Genomic DNA, 19,035 nt, shown 5'->3' with positions numbered 1-19,035 from the left:
TTATTATTTTGTGTATAAATAAGGCCTGTATGCCACCATATAGTTGGGGAAGTGTTTAATTTGAACCTCCCTTCTGCGTGTGCACCGTACACTGCAATAAACTTATTTGTCATTCTGCAATATATCCTCAGATTTGTGTATCTTTTTTTCACAACTTTCACAATGGTAAGCTTCCACACAAAGTTTGCTTGACTCAATTTGCTGACTGCTGACCACAGCTGCCTTTGAGGTTTGGACATTTCGAACTGCTATGCCTGTTGCTGGCTGGGAGATAAGAAACAATCAGCTCTGGAGGTAATTGCTTACTCAATCCCCTACATTACAGCTGAACACCTTTGGAGTTTATTCTTTCATTCGGAACATTTCCAGTGTCTGACCCACACTTCCCACGACCATTGAATTGCTCTATTTTGGCTGTTAGCGTGGACGTTCCCTACTTCCAACCATGCACCATTTGATGCTGGAGGAACGACAGCACAACTTTGGATTTCTCAGCTTTTGCATTCCCTATCGTAAAGCTGAATATTATCTGGAGCCCCCCCACCCCCATATTTGTGTTGTCTCTATGCAGTCAAATACTTATTTATATCATAGTTTGCAACTGCTACACCCGGGTGATTGCCTACTGGTTTCATTATTCATTTTAAAGAGCCATTTCATACAACCTTTTAGCTGCTAAGAAACCTTTCTGCCTCAATTCCGGGTACTCGGTACATCACTACTTTCTGCCTCACTGCTTGATTTTCTGCACAGGAATCAGAGTGGTAATGTTATAATATTTCTATCCAATGTCTGGTGTGTAAGAAGACTTGAATTTTCAGGAGAGCATTTCCTACATTTGGGGAAAACATACAGTACAGTGTGGATTTTGATGCAATAAAAAGTGGCTTTCCTTTGTGTATCTCTGATATACTGTAAAATTAGATTTAGGAGCAAAGTATTTCCCACATTTAAGGTAAACATATTCTTTGCAGTATCCTAAAGCAGCGCTCAAACCTTCTAGCTCAAATGCAATGTCAATATGGAACAGGGAAAACCAGTATGTAACACGGTCAGTCAAGAGTGTAAAAATCCACAATAGGGGCTGGTGCAATCTCCTACAGAGGTGTTTCCAGACCTCCTGTAGTCTGAATAGGCACTGTAGAACAAGGGATAGAAGAGCACACAGAAGCCACTAATAGTGTAAAACCTTATTTAATTAGATACAAATAAAAAAGCAACAAAGGATGCAATTACCAAACGAAAGCTTTAAAATAGCATGTAAAGGGTTACCCCAGCGGGGTGGACCAGCAGCATCTCTCCCATCAACCTCTGATCGAGCTTCCGAACATGAAAGCAAGGAAACCCGGAAGTGGACTTACTAGAGGTGTTTCCTACAGTCATTGAATGTATGACATTTTTCCCATGTGGTTTCTTTGATGTATAACAAGATTTGGTAACAAAATGTTTGCTACATTCATTCCATTTATTAGGGCTTCTTCTCTCCTGTGTGTAATCTGTGATGTGTAATAAGACTATATTTGTGAGTAAACCCTTACCCACAGTCATTACACGTATGAGGCTTCTCTCCTGTGTGTTTTCTCTGATGTATAACAAGGTTAGATTTGCGAGTGAAGTGTTTCCCACATTCATTGCATTTATGAGGCTTCTCTCCTGTGTGCGTTTTCTGATGTGCAATAAGACTACATTTGGAAGCAAAGTGTTTCCCACATTCATTGCATTTATAAGAATTCTCTCCTGTGTATGTTTTCTGATGTACAACAAGATCACATTTGCGAGTGAAGTGTTTCCCACATTCATTGCATTTATGAGGCTTCTCTCCCGTGTGCATTATCTGATGAACAATAAGACTAGATTTGTAAGTAAACTGTTTCCAACATTCATGGCATTTATGAGGCTTCTCTCCTGTGTGTATCCTCTGATGAACAACATAATCAGATTTGCGAGTGAAGGGTTTCCCACATTCATTGCATTTATAAGGCTTCACTCCTGTGTGCGTTCTCAGATGTGCAATAAAACTAGATTTGTAAGAAAACTGTTTCCCACATTCACTGCATTTGTGAGGCTTCTCTCCAGTGTGCGTTCTCAGATGTTCAATCAGACTAGATTTGTAAGTAAACTGTTTCTCACAGTCATTGCATTTATGAGGCTTCTCTCCTGTGTGTATCCTCTGATGTACAACAAAATCATATTTGCGAGTGAAGTGTTTCCCACATTCATTGCATTTATGAGGCTTCTCTCCTGTGTGCATACTCTGATGTTCAATAAGACGAGATTTGTAAGAAAACGGTTTCCCACATTCATTGCATTTATGAGGCTTGTCTCCAGTGTGCGTTCTCAGATGTTCAACAAGATTCGATTTGCGAGTGAAGTTTTTCCCACATTCATTGCATTTATGAGGCTTCTCTCCTGTGTGTATTCTCTGATGTACAACAAAATCATATTTGCGAGTGAAGTGTCTCCCACATTCATTGCATTTATGAGACTTCCCCTCTGTGGGCAAATTGATATCTTCCATTGTCCTATCTGTTGAACAGGCTGCAGTGTGGAATACTTCTAACATATTCCTGCTCATGGATCCATCTGTTGGAGGATTTGCACAGTGAGTAAAGAAGTGTATCATAACAGTATAATCAAACATTGAGTTCCCTATGAGCATCATTTAACAACAAGGGCTCAGAGAGGGATATTGGCCTTTGGTGGTAACACTTTAGAATTTGGTTATATATTCTCTGCCACTTTATGTATTGGCTGCTCTCTCTCTAAATGTAATAATTACAATGAAAATGTAGAACTTGAATAAGGAAACAAAACAAATAGAAAAAAAGACTCCTCTCCATGCTGCTATATAATATCACCACCCTGTAAGGTAAAGGTGATACTCCTAAAGATGGACCACAGGAATTCATGTGGTCGCGATACCCATTGGTAGCAATCACATGTACGGAGATCTCCCCCAGGGTGACAAACAGAAGCAGAGGGGGTTCTGATCAACCCATAGAAAACTAGCATTTTAATAATGATTTGCTATCCTGAGGTCCTGGGCATAGCAGGTACATTATTAGAGTACTCTAAAGGTTAAAATACGGAATGCTAAGGAATTTTTCATAATTACTTTAACTAGTAGCGCACAACAAAATTTCCTTGAGAACATTTCTACACATACATTTCAGCTTTAATCCTTTTTCTCTGCACATAGGAGAAATATGGGCTCTGATCTACTTTCTTCACACATGTTCTACTCACCTGTGCTGGTAACTTCAAGGCTTTCCATCTCCTGAGCTTCCAGGTGACTCTTCACACTCGGCTCCTCTATTTGCTCAGCCTTTGGTACAATTTCATCTTTAACTTCCCCTGTTCAAAACATTCAATACTGATTACATTTTTTTATTTTATTGAAATTTTCTCATAGAAAATATTTAATACATGTTCTATTTAATGTGTTTTCCTGTTCTCCACATGGCAGTAGGTACCAAATGGGATAGCTCCTCCCCTTTAGTTGCAGTCGGACAGGATACTTCTCCAGGTACTAGTATATAAGGCCCTCCCCTTAAATGCAGGACAGTATTGTTTCTGTCCTACAGTGTAGCTGTAGGTTATTTTCTTTTGTAATAGGACTCATCTGGACTGCAGATAGTGCAGTTCAATCCAAGAGTTGTCAGCCCCTCTCTTCCTGAAGCTCCTGCACGTGTTTGTATCCTGGAACGCAGTCAGTGAAAAGCGAGGCAAGGACCAGGTAGGGCTGATACGGGCATCCCAAGTGGACGCGTAGGATCCAGTGCATCACAGACGTAATAGTTACTGAATTCCTCGATTTATGCTTGTGATGTGCGGAGACGTTTAGAAACTCAGGAAAAGAGTGCACACTGAGCATGGAGGGTGCATCAGGCAAAGAATCATGCACAAATCTTCCAGATGAGACCTTAGTTAGATTGTTATGACTTACTGCTGCGGCTCATTTTATTCTAACACATCGCCGCTTTTTTCCTGGCTTTTTTCTCGAATGCGACGCACTTCACCGGGAGCATGCCGCATTCATTTTGCGTTCTCAGTCACGGGTCATGCTTGGTTGACACGCGGTTGATGCGTTTATTGAGAATGGTTCGGATGTAATAGGTTGCAATTCTTTGCGTGTCCACCAGATGGCAGATATTCATGAATAGTAATGCGCATGCGCTTCAGTAATGTGTCGACTTGCAGGTGTTTCGTTTAAAAAAGATACCACAGTGTGCTATTGTAAATTGGCCTTGAGACTGAAGGAAGGAAGGTTACAATAATGTATCAATTTAGGCTTTTCATATTAAAGAAAGACAAAGACCAGTTTCTGTTATTCTCCAGAGACCCGCCGCCATGAGTGTTCAAGTGCAGCCCGTTTTCCAAAAACCCGACAGAATTTACGCGTATTTGATATGGGCCGCGATTAAAGCAACAGATGATAAGATGGCAACAGTTGTTCAAATTTATCAGTATTTTATCGAAAACTATGACTTTTACAAATTTTCGCCAGCTCCTCATGTGTGGAAGCGTGCAATAAGGAAAAGGTTATGTAGCGATCCATGTTTTTATCGTATTGATCCACAATTTATTGGTGGGTATTGGTGTGTATCACCGGCTTTTTCCTGTATCTATGATCATGCAGACGGCAAAAGGCAAAATGTTGTGTTAAAACCAACAAAGAAACGACAGTCGCTGCCAAGCAATTCCCCAGCACCAGCACCGGCTTCCAATAACGGTCCCACCGTCATTGACAACCCTTGCTGTCTGTCCAGCAAGCCTGAGCCGGATTTCGCGTGCAGTTTCGATAAAGCTTGCATGTACCTAAGCGATTTCCAGCCTCATCAGCTGACTGGTGTAGTAGTCCCGCTGCCAACTATCAACGTGAATGATCAAGAATACTGGACTGGCAGTGGCCCGGCGCCGGCGCCAGCTGAATGGGAAATTCTATGGTGAGTAATGTTGCCGTATTTATTTTTTATTTTGAAAATATCAATATCAGTGCGATTCAAAAGTCAAGCGATTCTCCTGTAAGCAATATCATTGGCTGAGCGGCTTCTACAGTACTGTAGTGCAGATACTGAACAATTGGTGGAATGCTAGGCGCATGCACATTGGAACCTTCTTGAAACGCATATGCGTGTCATCACATCGACGGTAGGCGCATGCGCATGTGAACAGGAGACGCCGCCCCGAGAAAATTATTGGTGGGACTGGCTGGGAACTTCTTTAGCGGACTGACTGACCATTACAGTAAAACTTTTCTTTTTGTTTTTCCTCAGAAAAGAAAACGGCTAATGGAGGGATTTCGATGGATAATATCGCTTTGCGTAACAATGCCTGCACATTGCTGAATTGGATTTAAAAACCCACGTACCGGAGTCTACAGTTTAGTGACCGTTGTTATTGATTAGGATAGAATACTGTACCTGAAACAGTATGCTGATGTTTTCCGACCGTACAGTATACGATACTTTTTTTATATACAGTATACTGTGTAATAAACCCGAAAAAATAAAAAGTATGCATTTATTCTACATGTATTACAGTACATACAGTACAGTATGTTTCTTCTATACAGTACCAGTACAAACAGTACAGTACAGTATGTGTCTTCTATTTTTTTTAATACTCTTGTACTGAGCATGCCTACAGTAAACAGTACAGTATGCCTGGACAGTAGTGTACAGTACATTCTAGAAACACTAATTTGTTACAGTATCAAAGGAGCCAATGGAACAATTTAAAACAAATCAACATGTTCTTTTATTGGTGGAGTAAGTACAAAAATATTTATTTACAAATACTGTACAATGTAAAATCATTAAGTGCACAACAATTCAAAACATCAACAAGTGTATGGTTTACTGCTAGTGAAAACATTTATTTACAGAAAGTAAAAACATTTACAGTCAGTCAGTATGGTTTACAGTCACATGTTATTAAAAAAAATTGTTTATTCATAAAATATACAAAACGCAACATCTCCTTTACACAAGAACGGCAAGTCAAAACATTTGCAGTGGGATGGTGTGCAGAACAGTCAGTCAGGCCTGCACCACTACAGTCCTCGAGGGCAGCAAAGAGGCCCGGTTTTCAGGACAACCTTGAAAACCGGGCCTGTTTGCGGCCCTCGGGGACTGGAAAAAAACATTTACCAAACATTTTCAACAGTTGAACACTCACTCAAATGCGTACCCCACCAGATTGTCCTTCCATGGCCGATGCCTTGCATGGCGCAAAACGCCATTAATGCAGCCTCGATCGCCTTTCATTACAGGATCTGTAATTGGATAAAAGCGCCGCAATTCCTCCAGAATGGTCTTTCTTAAATTGTCAGGAAACGCCTTTTTTACGCGATTTCCTTCGTAGTTCACTCTGAAGGCCCAGTTGCAGTACAACGAGTAGGGCACATGGTGCTTAAAAATTAACAAGGCATACTTGTGGGGTGCAGAAGTGAAGATCATCAGGAAGCGCAATGTCATGTAAAAACAGAAGAAAATTCCCTGATGGTGCAGTATTGTGATTGATATGTGATTAATATCAAGGTGCAGTGTGCTGGATACTCACAAGTGTAGAGTGAGCAACGTTCCCATAAAGGTTTCTTTATGTGTGGCAGCCCGTTTGACCGTCAGACAGGTAAGTGGAATGGTAAGTGCTGGAGACCTTAAGTGAATAATAAAACGGACATAGTGCAGACTGTACAAAATATCTTTAAAAGTAAGTATATGTGCAATACACTCACATGGTTATAAAAGGTAACAAGCGTTTAGATCACACAGGTTGGATCTCAGCAATGAATGAGCTGTTCTCTGTCCCCCCTCTGCCTCGGCAGGCGTGCGTGTCACCGGTGCGTCTCACCCTAACCGGAAACCGGAAGTGACGTCATCTGCTCTGGGGGACGCCGATCCTGTGGGAGTTTTTTCTCATCAGCCTCACTCTACGCGTTTCTCCGTATTGCGGTTTCTTCAGGAGTGTATGGCTGACATGCTTTGGGAGGATTTTATACGCTATGCTCAGATCCCATTGGTGGACAATTAAGTATGGTAATCCAAATCAGTAATTAGGGCAGGGATTACAAGTGTAAACAGGCAATATTTGTACAACTCATATCAATCATATATGAGTTTAAACAGACATAAAAATTATAAGACTCATATCATACATATATGGGTCTTCCAAAAGGATTTTATTAAATAAACTTAAAATTAACGATATACACAAATAGGTTAAAATAGTTAAAATAATTAAAATAGATTAAATTAACCGCTACAACATGATTTAACCCCTAAATAAACTGAGCTAGTCATATGATAACAGGCATGGTGATGTAGTTTATCTAGTGGAGAAAAGACAGGCATGTTAGAATCATTCACAGAAAAGGTTTTATATCGAACTCAAGATTTAAACCTTGGGGGGAAATGGTTTTTAGCTCGAATATCCAGAATGATTCCCTCTTAATTAAATTTAAGTCTCTATTGCCCCCCCTCCAATGGGGCAAAACTTGCTCTATGGCTTTGAATGAGAAGCTGGCAGGATTGGAGCTATGTGTCAATAAAAAATGGTTCGAAACACTGTGGGTTGTGAGTTTGCGTTTTATATTACCCAGATGTTCTAATATACGTGTTCTAAGCGGGCGTATGGTCTTCCCAATGTATTGTAAGCCACACTCACATTCCGCAAGGTAAATGACATGACTGGATCTACAGTTCAAATGCTGTTTAATCTTATAAGATTTCTGTGTTACATTAGATTTGAAACTGTATACTTCTTTGGAGCTATGCTGGCAAGCCGTGCACATTTTACATTCATAAAATCCTTTGGGGGGATCTAGCCAAGTGTGCTTTTTGGCTATTGTATTTCTCAGTGCACTTGGGGACAGGAAATTTTTAATATTAGGTGCTCTCCTATAAACCATTTTTACTCTGTCCGCCAAATGTTCCCCCAAAATTGGATCATTTCTAAGTACCGGCCAGTGGTTATTCAGGATTCTATTAATCTTACTGGCATCCTTATTGAATTGTGTGATAAAAGGCACTTGTATAGTGTCCATATCTACAGTTAATTTTGGGGCAGGTGTGAGCATGGATTCTCTTGGGGTACTCTTAGTTCTAGCTAATGCTCTATCTATTACATCCCTCTTGTAGTTTCTCTCTCTAAACCTTTTTGTTAAAACTGTGGATTGCTCCTCAAAGACATGGTTATCTGTGCAATTACGCTTTATTCTGCGGTACTGCCCATATGGGATGTTTCCAATCCACTTGTTGAGGTGGCAGCTTGATTGTAAAATATAGTTATTTGCGTCCACCTCTTTAAAATAGTTTTTGGTCTTAATGAGGCCATTTTCCAGATAAATGCAAAGGTCCAGAAAGTTGATAGAGGTGCTACTGACCATAGATGTGAATCTCAGATTGTACACTGGCGACACACTTTATTCGAGCTCGGCTAGTCCCACGAATTCGGGTATACCCGGGTGTATTGAGGTTTGTGACTGTTTTCTGCCCGAGTGCATTGGGTTATTTTCCAGGCAGGGATTGAAGCATTTTATTCCCGCTGGCTGCAATACTGCACAGTATATATATATATACTGCATTACAATTCATGAATTTATGCCATCTGGTAGACACGCGAAGCATTGCAGCCTATTAAATCCTAATCATTATCATTTAACAAATCAGCCACCCGTCAGCCAGGCATGAACCCAGGCTGGGAAGGCAAACGCAACGGGGCTTGTCAGAGGTGAGGAGCGGCGCATTCCAGGTATCTGCCAGGTACATACTGGGTATTTGCTCGAATAAAGTGTGTCGGTGCAGTACTCATTGTCATCCAGATATAAGAGGAACACATCTAGATCTTTCATAGTACCCTTCCATACAAAGATAATATCATCTATATACCTCCGCCATGTGACCAAATTTGCGTCCAGCCCAGGCCAAGACCATATATATTGGTCCTCCCACATGGCCATCAATAGATTAGCATAGCTGGGCGCAAATTTGTTCCCCATGGCGGTCCCACAGAGTTGCAAATAAAAAACCTCGTTGAACCAAAAGAAGTTCTTACTTAGGACAAACTTAATGCATTCCACCAAAAAGTCTACTTGTATTGTGGGCAAAATCCCTTCCTTTTCCAAAAAATGTCTGGCGGCTCTACATCCATCTACATGTCTGATGGATGTGTAAAGAGCCGTCACATCTGCTGTCACCAATAAGAAGTTATCCTGCCATTCTATCTCTCTCAGCATCAGGATTACGTCATTTGTATCTTTCAAATGAGATTTTTGCTTTATGACTATTCCCTGTAAGTAACTATCCACAAACTCAGACAGGTTAGCCGTCAGTGACCCAATGCCAGATATTATAGGCCGTCCTGGCGGATGAGTGCGGTTTTTATGTACCTAAGATACATAAAAACCGCACTCATCCGCCAGGACGGCCTATAATATCTGGCATTGGGTCACTGACGGCTAACCTGTCTGAGTTTGTGGATAGTTACTTACAGGGAATAGTCATAAAGCAAAAATCTCATTTGAAAGATACAAATGACGTAATCCTGATGCTGAGAGAGATAGAATGGCAGGATAACTTCTTATTGGTGACAGCAGATGTGACGGCTCTTTACACATCCATCAGACATGTAGATGGATGTAGAGCCGCCAGACATTTTTTGGAAAAGGAAGGGATTTTGCCCACAATACAAGTAGACTTTTTGGTGGAATGCATTAAGTTTGTCCTAAGTAAGAACTTCTTTTGGTTCAACGAGGTTTTTTATTTGCAACTCTGTGGGACCGCCATGGGGACCAAATTTGCGCCCAGCTATGCTAATCTATTGATGGCCATGTGGGAGGACCAATATATATGGTCTTGGCCTGGGCTGGACGCAAATTTGGTCACATGGCGGAGGTACATAGATGATATTATCTTTGTATGGAAGGGTACTATGAAAGATCTAGATGTGTTCCTCTTATATCTGGATGACAATGAGTACAATCTGAGATTCACATCTATGGTCAGTAGCACCTCTATCAACTTTCTGGACCTTTGCATTTATCTGGAAAATGGCCTCATTAAGACCAAAAACTATTTTAAAGAGGTGGACGCAAATAACTATATTTTACAATCAAGCTGCCACCTCAACAAGTGGATTGGAAACATCCCATATGGGCAGTACCGCAGAATAAAGCGTAATTGCACAGATAACCATGTCTTTGAGGAGCAATCCACAGTTTTAACAAAAAGGTTTAGAGAGAGAAACTACAAGAGGGATGTAATAGATAGAGCATTAGCTAGAACCAAGAGTACCCCAAGAGAATCCATGCTCACACCTGCCCCAAAATTAACTGTAGATATGGACACTATACAAGTGCCTTTTATCACACAATTCAATAAGGATGCCAGTAAGATTAATAGAATCCTGAATAACCACTGGCCGGTACTTAGAAATGATCCAATTTTGGGGGAACATTTGGCGGACAGAGTAAAAATGGTTTATAGGAGAGCACCTAATATTAAAAATTTCCTGTCCCCAAGTGCACTGAGAAATACAATAGCCAAAAAGCACACTTGGCTAGATCCCCCCAAAGGATTTTATGAATGTAAAATGTGCACGGCTTGCCAGCATAGCTCCAAAGAAGTATACAGTTTCAAATCTAATGTAACACAGAAATCTTATAAGATTAAACAGCATTTGAACTGTAGATCCAGTCATGTCATTTACCTTGCGGAATGTGAGTGTGGCTTACAATACATTGGGAAGACCATACGCCCGCTTAGAACACGTATATTAGAACATCTGGGTAATATAAAACGCAAACTCACAACCCACAGTGTTTCGAACCATTTTTTATTGACACATAGCTCCAATCCTGCCAGCTTCTCATTCAAAGCCATAGAGCAAGTTTTGCCCCATTGGAGGGGGGGCAATAGAGACTTAAATTTAATTAAGAGGGAATCATTCTGGATATTCGAGCTAAAAACCATTTCCCCCCAAGGTTTAAATCTTGAGTTCGATATAAAACCTTTTCTGTGAATGATTCTAACATGCCTGTCTTTTCTCCACTAGATAAACTACATCACCATGCCTGTTATCATATGACTAGCTCAGTTTATTTAGGGGTTAAATCATGTTGTAGCGGTTAATTTAATCTATTTTAATTATTTTAACTATTTTAACCTATTTGTGTATATCGTTAATTTTAACTTTATTTAATAAAATCCTTTTGGAAGACCCATATATGTATGATATGAGTCTTATAATTTTTATGTCTGTTTAAACTCATATATGATTGATATGAGTTGTACAAATATTGCCTGTTTACACTTGTAATCCCTGCCCTAATTACTGATTTGGATCACCATACTTAATTGTCCACCAATGGGATCTGAGCATAGCGTATAAAATCCTCCCAAAGCATGTCAGCCATACACTCCTGAAGAAACCGCAATACGGAGAAACGCGTAGAGTGAGGCTGATGAGAAAAAACTCCCACAGGATCGGCGTCCCCCAGAGCAGATGACGTCACTTCCGGTTTCCGGTTAGGGTGAGACGCACCGGTGACACGCACGCCTGCCGAGGCAGAGGGGGGACAGAGAACAGCTCATTCATTGCTGAGATCCAACCTGTGTGATCTAAACGCTTGTTACCTTTTATAACCATGTGAGTGTATTGCACATATACTTACTTTTAAAGATATTTTGTACAGTCTGCACTATGTCCGTTTTATTATTCACTTAAGGTCTCCAGCACTTACCATTCCACTTACCTGTCTGACGGTCAAACGGGCTGCCACACATAAAGAAACCTTTATGGGAACGTTGCTCACTCTACACTTGTGAGTATCCAGCACACTGCACCTTGATATTAATCACATATCAATCACAATACTGCACCATCAGGGAATTTTCTTCTGTTTTTACATGACATTGCGCTTCCTGATGATCTTCACTTCTTCACTGTCCACGGGATCGAGAGAACGACCCCACACCGGGTTAAGCAGCATTAATTCATGTTTGTATAAGTATCACATTTTTTCACATATGTGTCTATAATTTTGGAGCGCCACTTTTTGATATATTTGCTTGTCACTTATACTTGTGGGGTGCACCAGCACTCATCACCCTATACTTCTCCCTGAGTGCCGGTGGCAGATCGCGCAGGGTGATGTTCGGCACCGTATCGATGCGAGCGAATGTAGGTCTTCTGTGAGCGGGTGTGCTTGTGGCGGCGGGCGATGGTAGGTTGTCTGGGAGGAAGCTTTCCTCCTGTCTTGGTCGCCGTGTTGTCTCCAGGCGTGGTCTTGACGGGGTTGTCATGTCCTCCTCAACGGCATACATGTACACTAAATCTTCTGGTTGAGGGGGTGCGCTTGGTGATGGAAGGGTGTCGATGCTCCCATTCATCACATCCATGCCACCCTCCTGCTCCGGCGTTGGGGAAACAGGGGCATGAACACCGAGCAAATGATGTATCCCCGCTATGTCAGCCTCTATCTTCTCCATCCGTCGATCCATCCGTTGATCCATATGTAGCATCCGTTGCTCCATATTTAGCATGGTCTCCCTAAGCAGATCTATCTTTGTCAGCATAATGGAGTCCACGGGGATATCCACACTTATCCCATTCAGCATCCGGTCTAACGACGTGTGCATGGCGTGTGGACATCTGGGTGGATGGGTGCTACGGAGGATGAGATGGGGGTTCCATGGAGAGAAGCGGCAGCGTCGAAGAAGGGTGGAGAAGGGGACCTGTGGATATCCGGTAGAGGAGAAGCGGCAGAGTTGTCGAAGAGGGATGGAGAAAGTGATCTCTGGATTTCCGGGCGAGAAGCGGCAGAGTCGTCTAAGCGTAAAGGAGAAAGTGACCCGTGGATTTCAGAGGCACCAGCGGCAGCGTCGTCGAATAGAACTGGAGAAGATGGCCTGTGGGTTCCCGGGAGGGCGGCGGCAGCGTCGAGGACGAGGAGTGGAGAAGACGGGCTGAAGATTTCCGGGACAGCGGCAGCAGAGTCGTCGAAGCGTATGGGAGGAAGTGGTCTGCGGGTTCGATGGGTTGGCTGCCATTTGTTTTGCGTTGAGAGTACATCACCGTATTTCTTCTTGACATAATAAGGCTGACGTCTATTAAAACCCTTAGCCTTTGGGGTCAGCAGAAGGTTTTCTTTATTGGCCTTAGCCTGTCGCTTTGGCCTTGGCGTGGAAACGGCAACCGCCTTTCGCTTTTTCTGCATGACAGGCACGGCAGAGGCGAGTGGGTTCCTGCGTCCGTAGAATCGAGGGTTGATCCATGGAAGCAGATGGCACAATGCAGTATCTGGACAAGGGCAAATTCAGATAAAGATCATCGAGTGGTGGGCTATGCAAAGTGTGTAACCTTTTATGCATGGCGGCGAGGTACAGGTGTTGAAAGTGGGCGTACTCTAATGTGAGTCATTACCGTATAAATACACCATCCATTTTGTGGATTCACTGCACATTGAATACACATCGACTAAACATTGAATATACATTCTTGTGTTTGTATTTCTTTCTACTCGCAGCAATGCCTGTTAAAAAGATTTCCAAGGAGCTCAGCATGCGAATTAAGGAGATGTACACGAGCGGACACCGAATTGCTGCCATCCAACGCTGGTTAGCTACTTCTGGCCTCGTTGTGCCAGCAACCACCGTGAGCTATCATGCACACGGAAAAACCAGAGAACGCAAAAGGACACCAAGGGTAACTAACGCGTAAGTATATTTATACAACTTAAATTTTTTTTAATTTAATCTACAGTACTGTATCTAATATGTTTGTTATTTCGGTAGATTTATATTACAACAGTATATATATTTTTTATATTTATATTACAACAGTATATTTAGTTTTTATATTTATATTACAACAGTATATATATTTTTTATATTTATATTACAACAGTATATATATTTTTTAGATTTATATTTATATTACAACAGTATATATATATTGTATATTTATATTTATATTACAACAGTATATATATTTTTTATATTTATATTACAACAGTATATATATTTTGTATATTTATATTACAACAGTATATATATTTTTTATATTGCTGCATATTAATAGAACAATATATTGTGTACTGTTGATCTACTGTTTCCAATATTTTGGTTATTTCAATTTATATTTATATTACAACAGTACTGTATACAGTATATATTTTTTATATTGCTGCATATTGATACTGTAGAACTGTGCTGTAATACTGTAATGCTGTGCTTGTGGCCTACTGCACTGTAACTTACCGGATTGTTTTTCTTTAAATTGTAGGGAGACAACTCTTCTGGTGGACAAAATAAGTGAGGAGAATGATGAGAAGAGTGCATTAAGGGGTCAAATACACTCTGCAGGAAAATCACAATCTCACTGTATCAGAGACCAGCATAAAGAAGATGAGACGCAGCATTGGATGGAAATATGGACTTGTGAGGTTAGTACAGGACAGTACAGGAGGTAAAAGTGTTGTTTAGGAAACTGTACTGTACTGCTAAAATTATTTATTCCTTGTCATTACAGATCGTACCCCATGATAAGGGACGCAAACAAAATCAAAAGAGTGGTCCAGGCCCAGGCATGGATTGACAGTGGGGAAACTTTCCAGGATTGCATCTTCACTGACGAGTCTACTGTGTCGCTGGAGAGATTTGCAACCTTTGCATTCCACAAAAAAGGTCGCATATATATGAAGCCGCGGGCAAAATACCCCGTCAAGCTGCATGTGTGGGGTGCCATCTCTAGGCGTGGACCAGGATGCATTGTCATCTTTGAAGGTAAAATATATAAAATATAATTTAGCTTTATGCACTGTACTGTACTAGTGTAGCCTTACTGTATGCACTGTACTATACTATTGTGCAGTTTTTGGAGCACTTTTCTTTTCTTGTTATAGGAATCATGAATAAAGCTTTCTTCCAAGACAAAATTGTGCCTGAGATAGTGGAATACATCACACGTGAGTTCCCGGATGGTCACCGTTTCTACCAGGACAACGATCCGAAGCACACCGAGTCAACAGCACATATCCTTGAGCGCGGTATCAACTGGGTGAAGACGCCAGCGGAGTAAGTGCGGTAACCGTGTCTCATTTTTCCCCCACTATTTTTACTGTGTACTGTATCTCTTAAACTAATTGTCCTTTTTTTACAATGACAGATCGCCAGACTTCAATCCGATCGAAATGGTCTGGCATCAGCTGGAGGACCATATCCGGAAAGTGGTGAAACCCTCCAAAAAGGATGAGTTGGCGAAAGGCATAATGAGTTTTTGGAACGATGTACTCACCGTGGAACGCTGCAATAAATATATAGACCATATTGCGACTGTGTTGCCCATTGTGATCGTGCGTAATGGGCAAGCATCAGGAAAGTAGTACTGTACTGTAGTATTGTAAGTACAGTATGATACAGGTAAGTATGGCACAGATTTTTTCTTTCCTAATAGTCAGAGTATACAGTAGTTCCAGTATAGACTAGTTTGACAGTACTAACTGCATACACAATGCCATAATGCCATAATACAGTATGCACCTTCAGTACAGTAACTGCTCAATTTTTTTCTTTCCAGAGAGAGCAGCACCAGCCATCTGGTTACATACAGTAGTATTTAACAGTAGTCAGAGTATACAGTAGTTCCAGTATAGACTAGTTTGACAGTACTACAGTAACTGCCTACTATAGTCCAATGTGGAGTAGCTATACAGTACAATACACAATGCCATAATACAGTATGCACCTAACTGCTCATTTTTTTTCTTTCCAGAGAAAGCAGCACCAGCCATCTAGTACTACACATCACTCAATGCCATAATACAGTACGCACTTAACTGCACTAATTTTTTGTTTTCTTGTCTTTTCAGGAAAAAGGGATGGCCTGGGGGGAGGGGGCTTGTTATGTGTAATCTGTTTGTACAGTCAAGTGTACAGTATATAAACAGCAGTAATGATGTACACAAAACCTCTCCTCTCTCAATGAACTACTGTACTGTACACAGAATGAGGAAAAAGATAAAGACGGAAAAAATTATATTACTATACTGTATATATATTATAAATTAAATATTATTAAATAATATTATTATAAATGTACATTATTCATGTTTATCCATGTTTTCTAAATGTTTTCTAAATGTTTATCCAATTTCAATCTGCCAGAAGAACTTAATAAAGACTGCATTATGTATTATTCATGATTATTTTTATATTTGTACTTTTTGGTTCCTGATAAAATAAAATAAATATTTATTTACATTCCTGCTAATCATAATCATTGACAACAACCCCCCACCCCCCCCCCCCCACACCTACAGTACACCAAAGAAAAAGAATGAATGACAAAACAACATGAATCAGTTAATGGTTTTTTTAACTCTCAATTCTCACAATGCTGTGCAAATCAGATTTACATTTCAAATTCGAGAAGGGATTTTCCAAAGCATTACCGTAAACCAAGCCTCAAAGGGTTGGGGGGGGGGGGTTGGGTGAGTCATGCGCAGTAATCAGCTAGCTCCCATCTCAAAGAGGATTACATGCAGGCGCAGTGAGGTGATTGACGCTCGGCTAGAGACGGATTAAAAACACAATGACTAGCTTCAGAAAATTAATGACTCTGTGGAGGTGTCTGTCGATAAGAGTTTGTGTGTGCGTGGGGGAGGGGGTTGCATGAAGGATTAGCTGTGCAGCAGTTCAAAGAAATTACATAGAGTAGAGTGCAGTAATTTCAAAAGGCAGTTCATCATAATAATTTGATCCCTACACCCCCCAAATACAGTACATAAAAAGCACACAAATCAACCATGTGCAGTCAAACGCACAGGGTTGCAGTCAAAAGCTACAGTACAGATTGAATATCGTAATATCAAGATTGTTTTTGCAGGCTTGTGGATAAAATGACAGTTAAAAAATTATAATAATTTTTTTTTTTTTGGGCACTCACTCAAGCAAGCAGTGGTGGGTGAAGTTACAGGCGCATGCGCAGTTATCAACTAGCTCCCATCCGAAAGAGGATTACAGTACACACAGGTGCATAGAGAGGTGATGCTCTGCTAGGGACTGATTAAAAACACAATGGCAAGCGTTTTATATTTATTTTTTTTGTTCCTGGTAAAATAAATATTTATTTACGTTCCTGCTAATCATAATCATTGACAATGGGTTTTTTTAACTCTCAATTCTCACAATGCTGTGCAAATCAGATTTACATTTCAAATTCGAGAAGGCATTTTCAAAAGCGTTACCGTAAACAAAGCCTCAAAGGGTTGGGGGGGGGGGGGGGGGTTGGGTGAGTCATGCGCAGTAATCAGATAGCTCCCATCTCAAAGAGGATTACACGCAGGCGCAGTGAGGCTTTTTAGCTCGGCTATGGACGGATTAAGAACACAATGTTAAGCTTCAGAAAATTAATGACTCTGTGGAGGGGGGGGGGGTTGGGTGAGTCATGCGCAGTAATCAGCTAGCTCCCATCTCAAAGAGGATTACACGCAGGCGCAGTGAGGCTTTTTAGCTCAGCTATGGACGGATTAAGAACACAATGTCAAGCTTCAGAAAATTAATGACTCTGTGGAGGGGGGGGGTTGGGTGAGTCATGCGCAGTAATCAGCTAGCTCCCATCTCAAAGAGGATTACAAGCAGGCGCATTGAGGCTTTTTAGTTCGGCTATGAGCGAGCCTTGTGTGTGTTCGTGGGGGAGGGGGCTACAGGGTACAGCTGCATGAAGTTCAAAGATAATGACATACTGTACTTTAATTTCAAAAGGCAGTTCATCATAATAATATGATCCCTACACCCCCAAATACAGTACGTAAAAAGCACACAAATCAACCATGTGCAGTCAAACGCACAGGGTCGCAGTCAAAAGCTACAGCACAGATTGAATATCGTAATACAGTATCAAGATGGTTTTTGCAGGCTTGTGCAGAAAAAAAATTAGAATAATTTTTTTTTTTGGTCACTCACTCAAGCAAGCAGTGGTGGGCTAAGTTACAGGCGCATGCGCAGTCATCACCTGCTGTCAAGCAGGAATGTGATTGAAACCAGACACATGTTCAAAGGAATGGTGTGGGAGAGATGTACTGCATTGTAGAGAAGATAAGAAGTTGAAATACCCTGCAGTGCAGTAAATTATCCTGAGCGAGGGGAGAGCGCTGTATATGCCGAAATGTGACACTGTTACAGTACTGTACACGCCTGTGCGTTTCAACAATTTTCAAATGAGACATACAGTACTGTACAGTACAGCACTGCAAATGCATGTATACTTTAAATATGAATATTTACAATTACTGCGCGCGCAGACACAGACTGTGTACTGACGTAGGTTAAACCGCGAAGGTATTAGACTTCCAAGACAACAGCTCGCAAACGCCCCCCTGAGTTTTTACACGGCATTGCAGTATTTCAGACAGCGAGAATAAAATGCTAATATCACTAGCGCTAAAATAACGCAATTCACTCCGGTCAACAAAAAAAAACGCACCTAACCGGGATTATTTGAGAGCCGCGGATCTAGCCGTCTTAGACTCAGGTCGGCCGCCACTGTAAAGAGAATGCATTTGTACTCTGAAGAATGAAGATATTAATTTATCACTACAGTACCTCTGAGGGTCAACCAGAAGGAGGAACTTCTGAAAGGTAGCCATGGACGCTTTGTATCATGAAAAGTAGGGTACAAAAAAATCCATAATTTGTGCAGCATATGAGAAACCAGCCATGGAAGAAAAAAACGATACGTCAAGACTGCTGGAAGTCAGCTGCGGTGGAACCGAATGACCAGATATTCAGCTTTCTATCTTTCTGGATGAAGGAGACCGTATCCCAGATCGTTGAATCAGCGATTGTACAACCAAGCAGTCTCCCAAAAGGTCAAGGTCACAAACATGTCTTGACAAGAAGACTCTTCTACAGAGAGCCAAAGATATGTAAGCAACATTCAGAGGACAAATATTGGGATTCATCCAAACCGGTGGGGTTAGGCGAAGATTTGGATTTTAATCTAGGACCTTGCAGACCCTTAATTTAGGAAATG

General features: G+C 41.1%; 1 protein-coding gene across 1 annotated transcript in view; it reads right to left on the bottom strand.

The window, feature by feature from the left end:
- Positions 1-1,178: 1,178 nt before the first annotated feature.
- LOC142471237 (uncharacterized) overlaps positions 1,179-19,035 on the bottom strand; it is a 31,031-nt gene continuing 13,174 nt past the window's right edge. The window contains exons 5-6 of the mRNA XM_075578042.1: positions 3,247-3,354; positions 1,179-2,583 (exon numbers count right to left, since the gene is read on the bottom strand). Of these exons, the coding sequence (XP_075434157.1) occupies positions 1,535-2,583; positions 3,247-3,354 (1,157 nt within the window). The 3' untranslated portion in view covers positions 1,179-1,534. The remainder of the gene's footprint in view (positions 2,584-3,246; positions 3,355-19,035) is intronic.

This window comes from Ascaphus truei, chromosome 20, assembly GCF_040206685.1.
Source record: "Ascaphus truei isolate aAscTru1 chromosome 20, aAscTru1.hap1, whole genome shotgun sequence".
NCBI classification, from domain to species: domain Eukaryota; kingdom Metazoa; phylum Chordata; class Amphibia; order Anura; family Ascaphidae; genus Ascaphus; species Ascaphus truei.
This window is presented reverse-complemented; position numbering and strand designations above follow the sequence as displayed.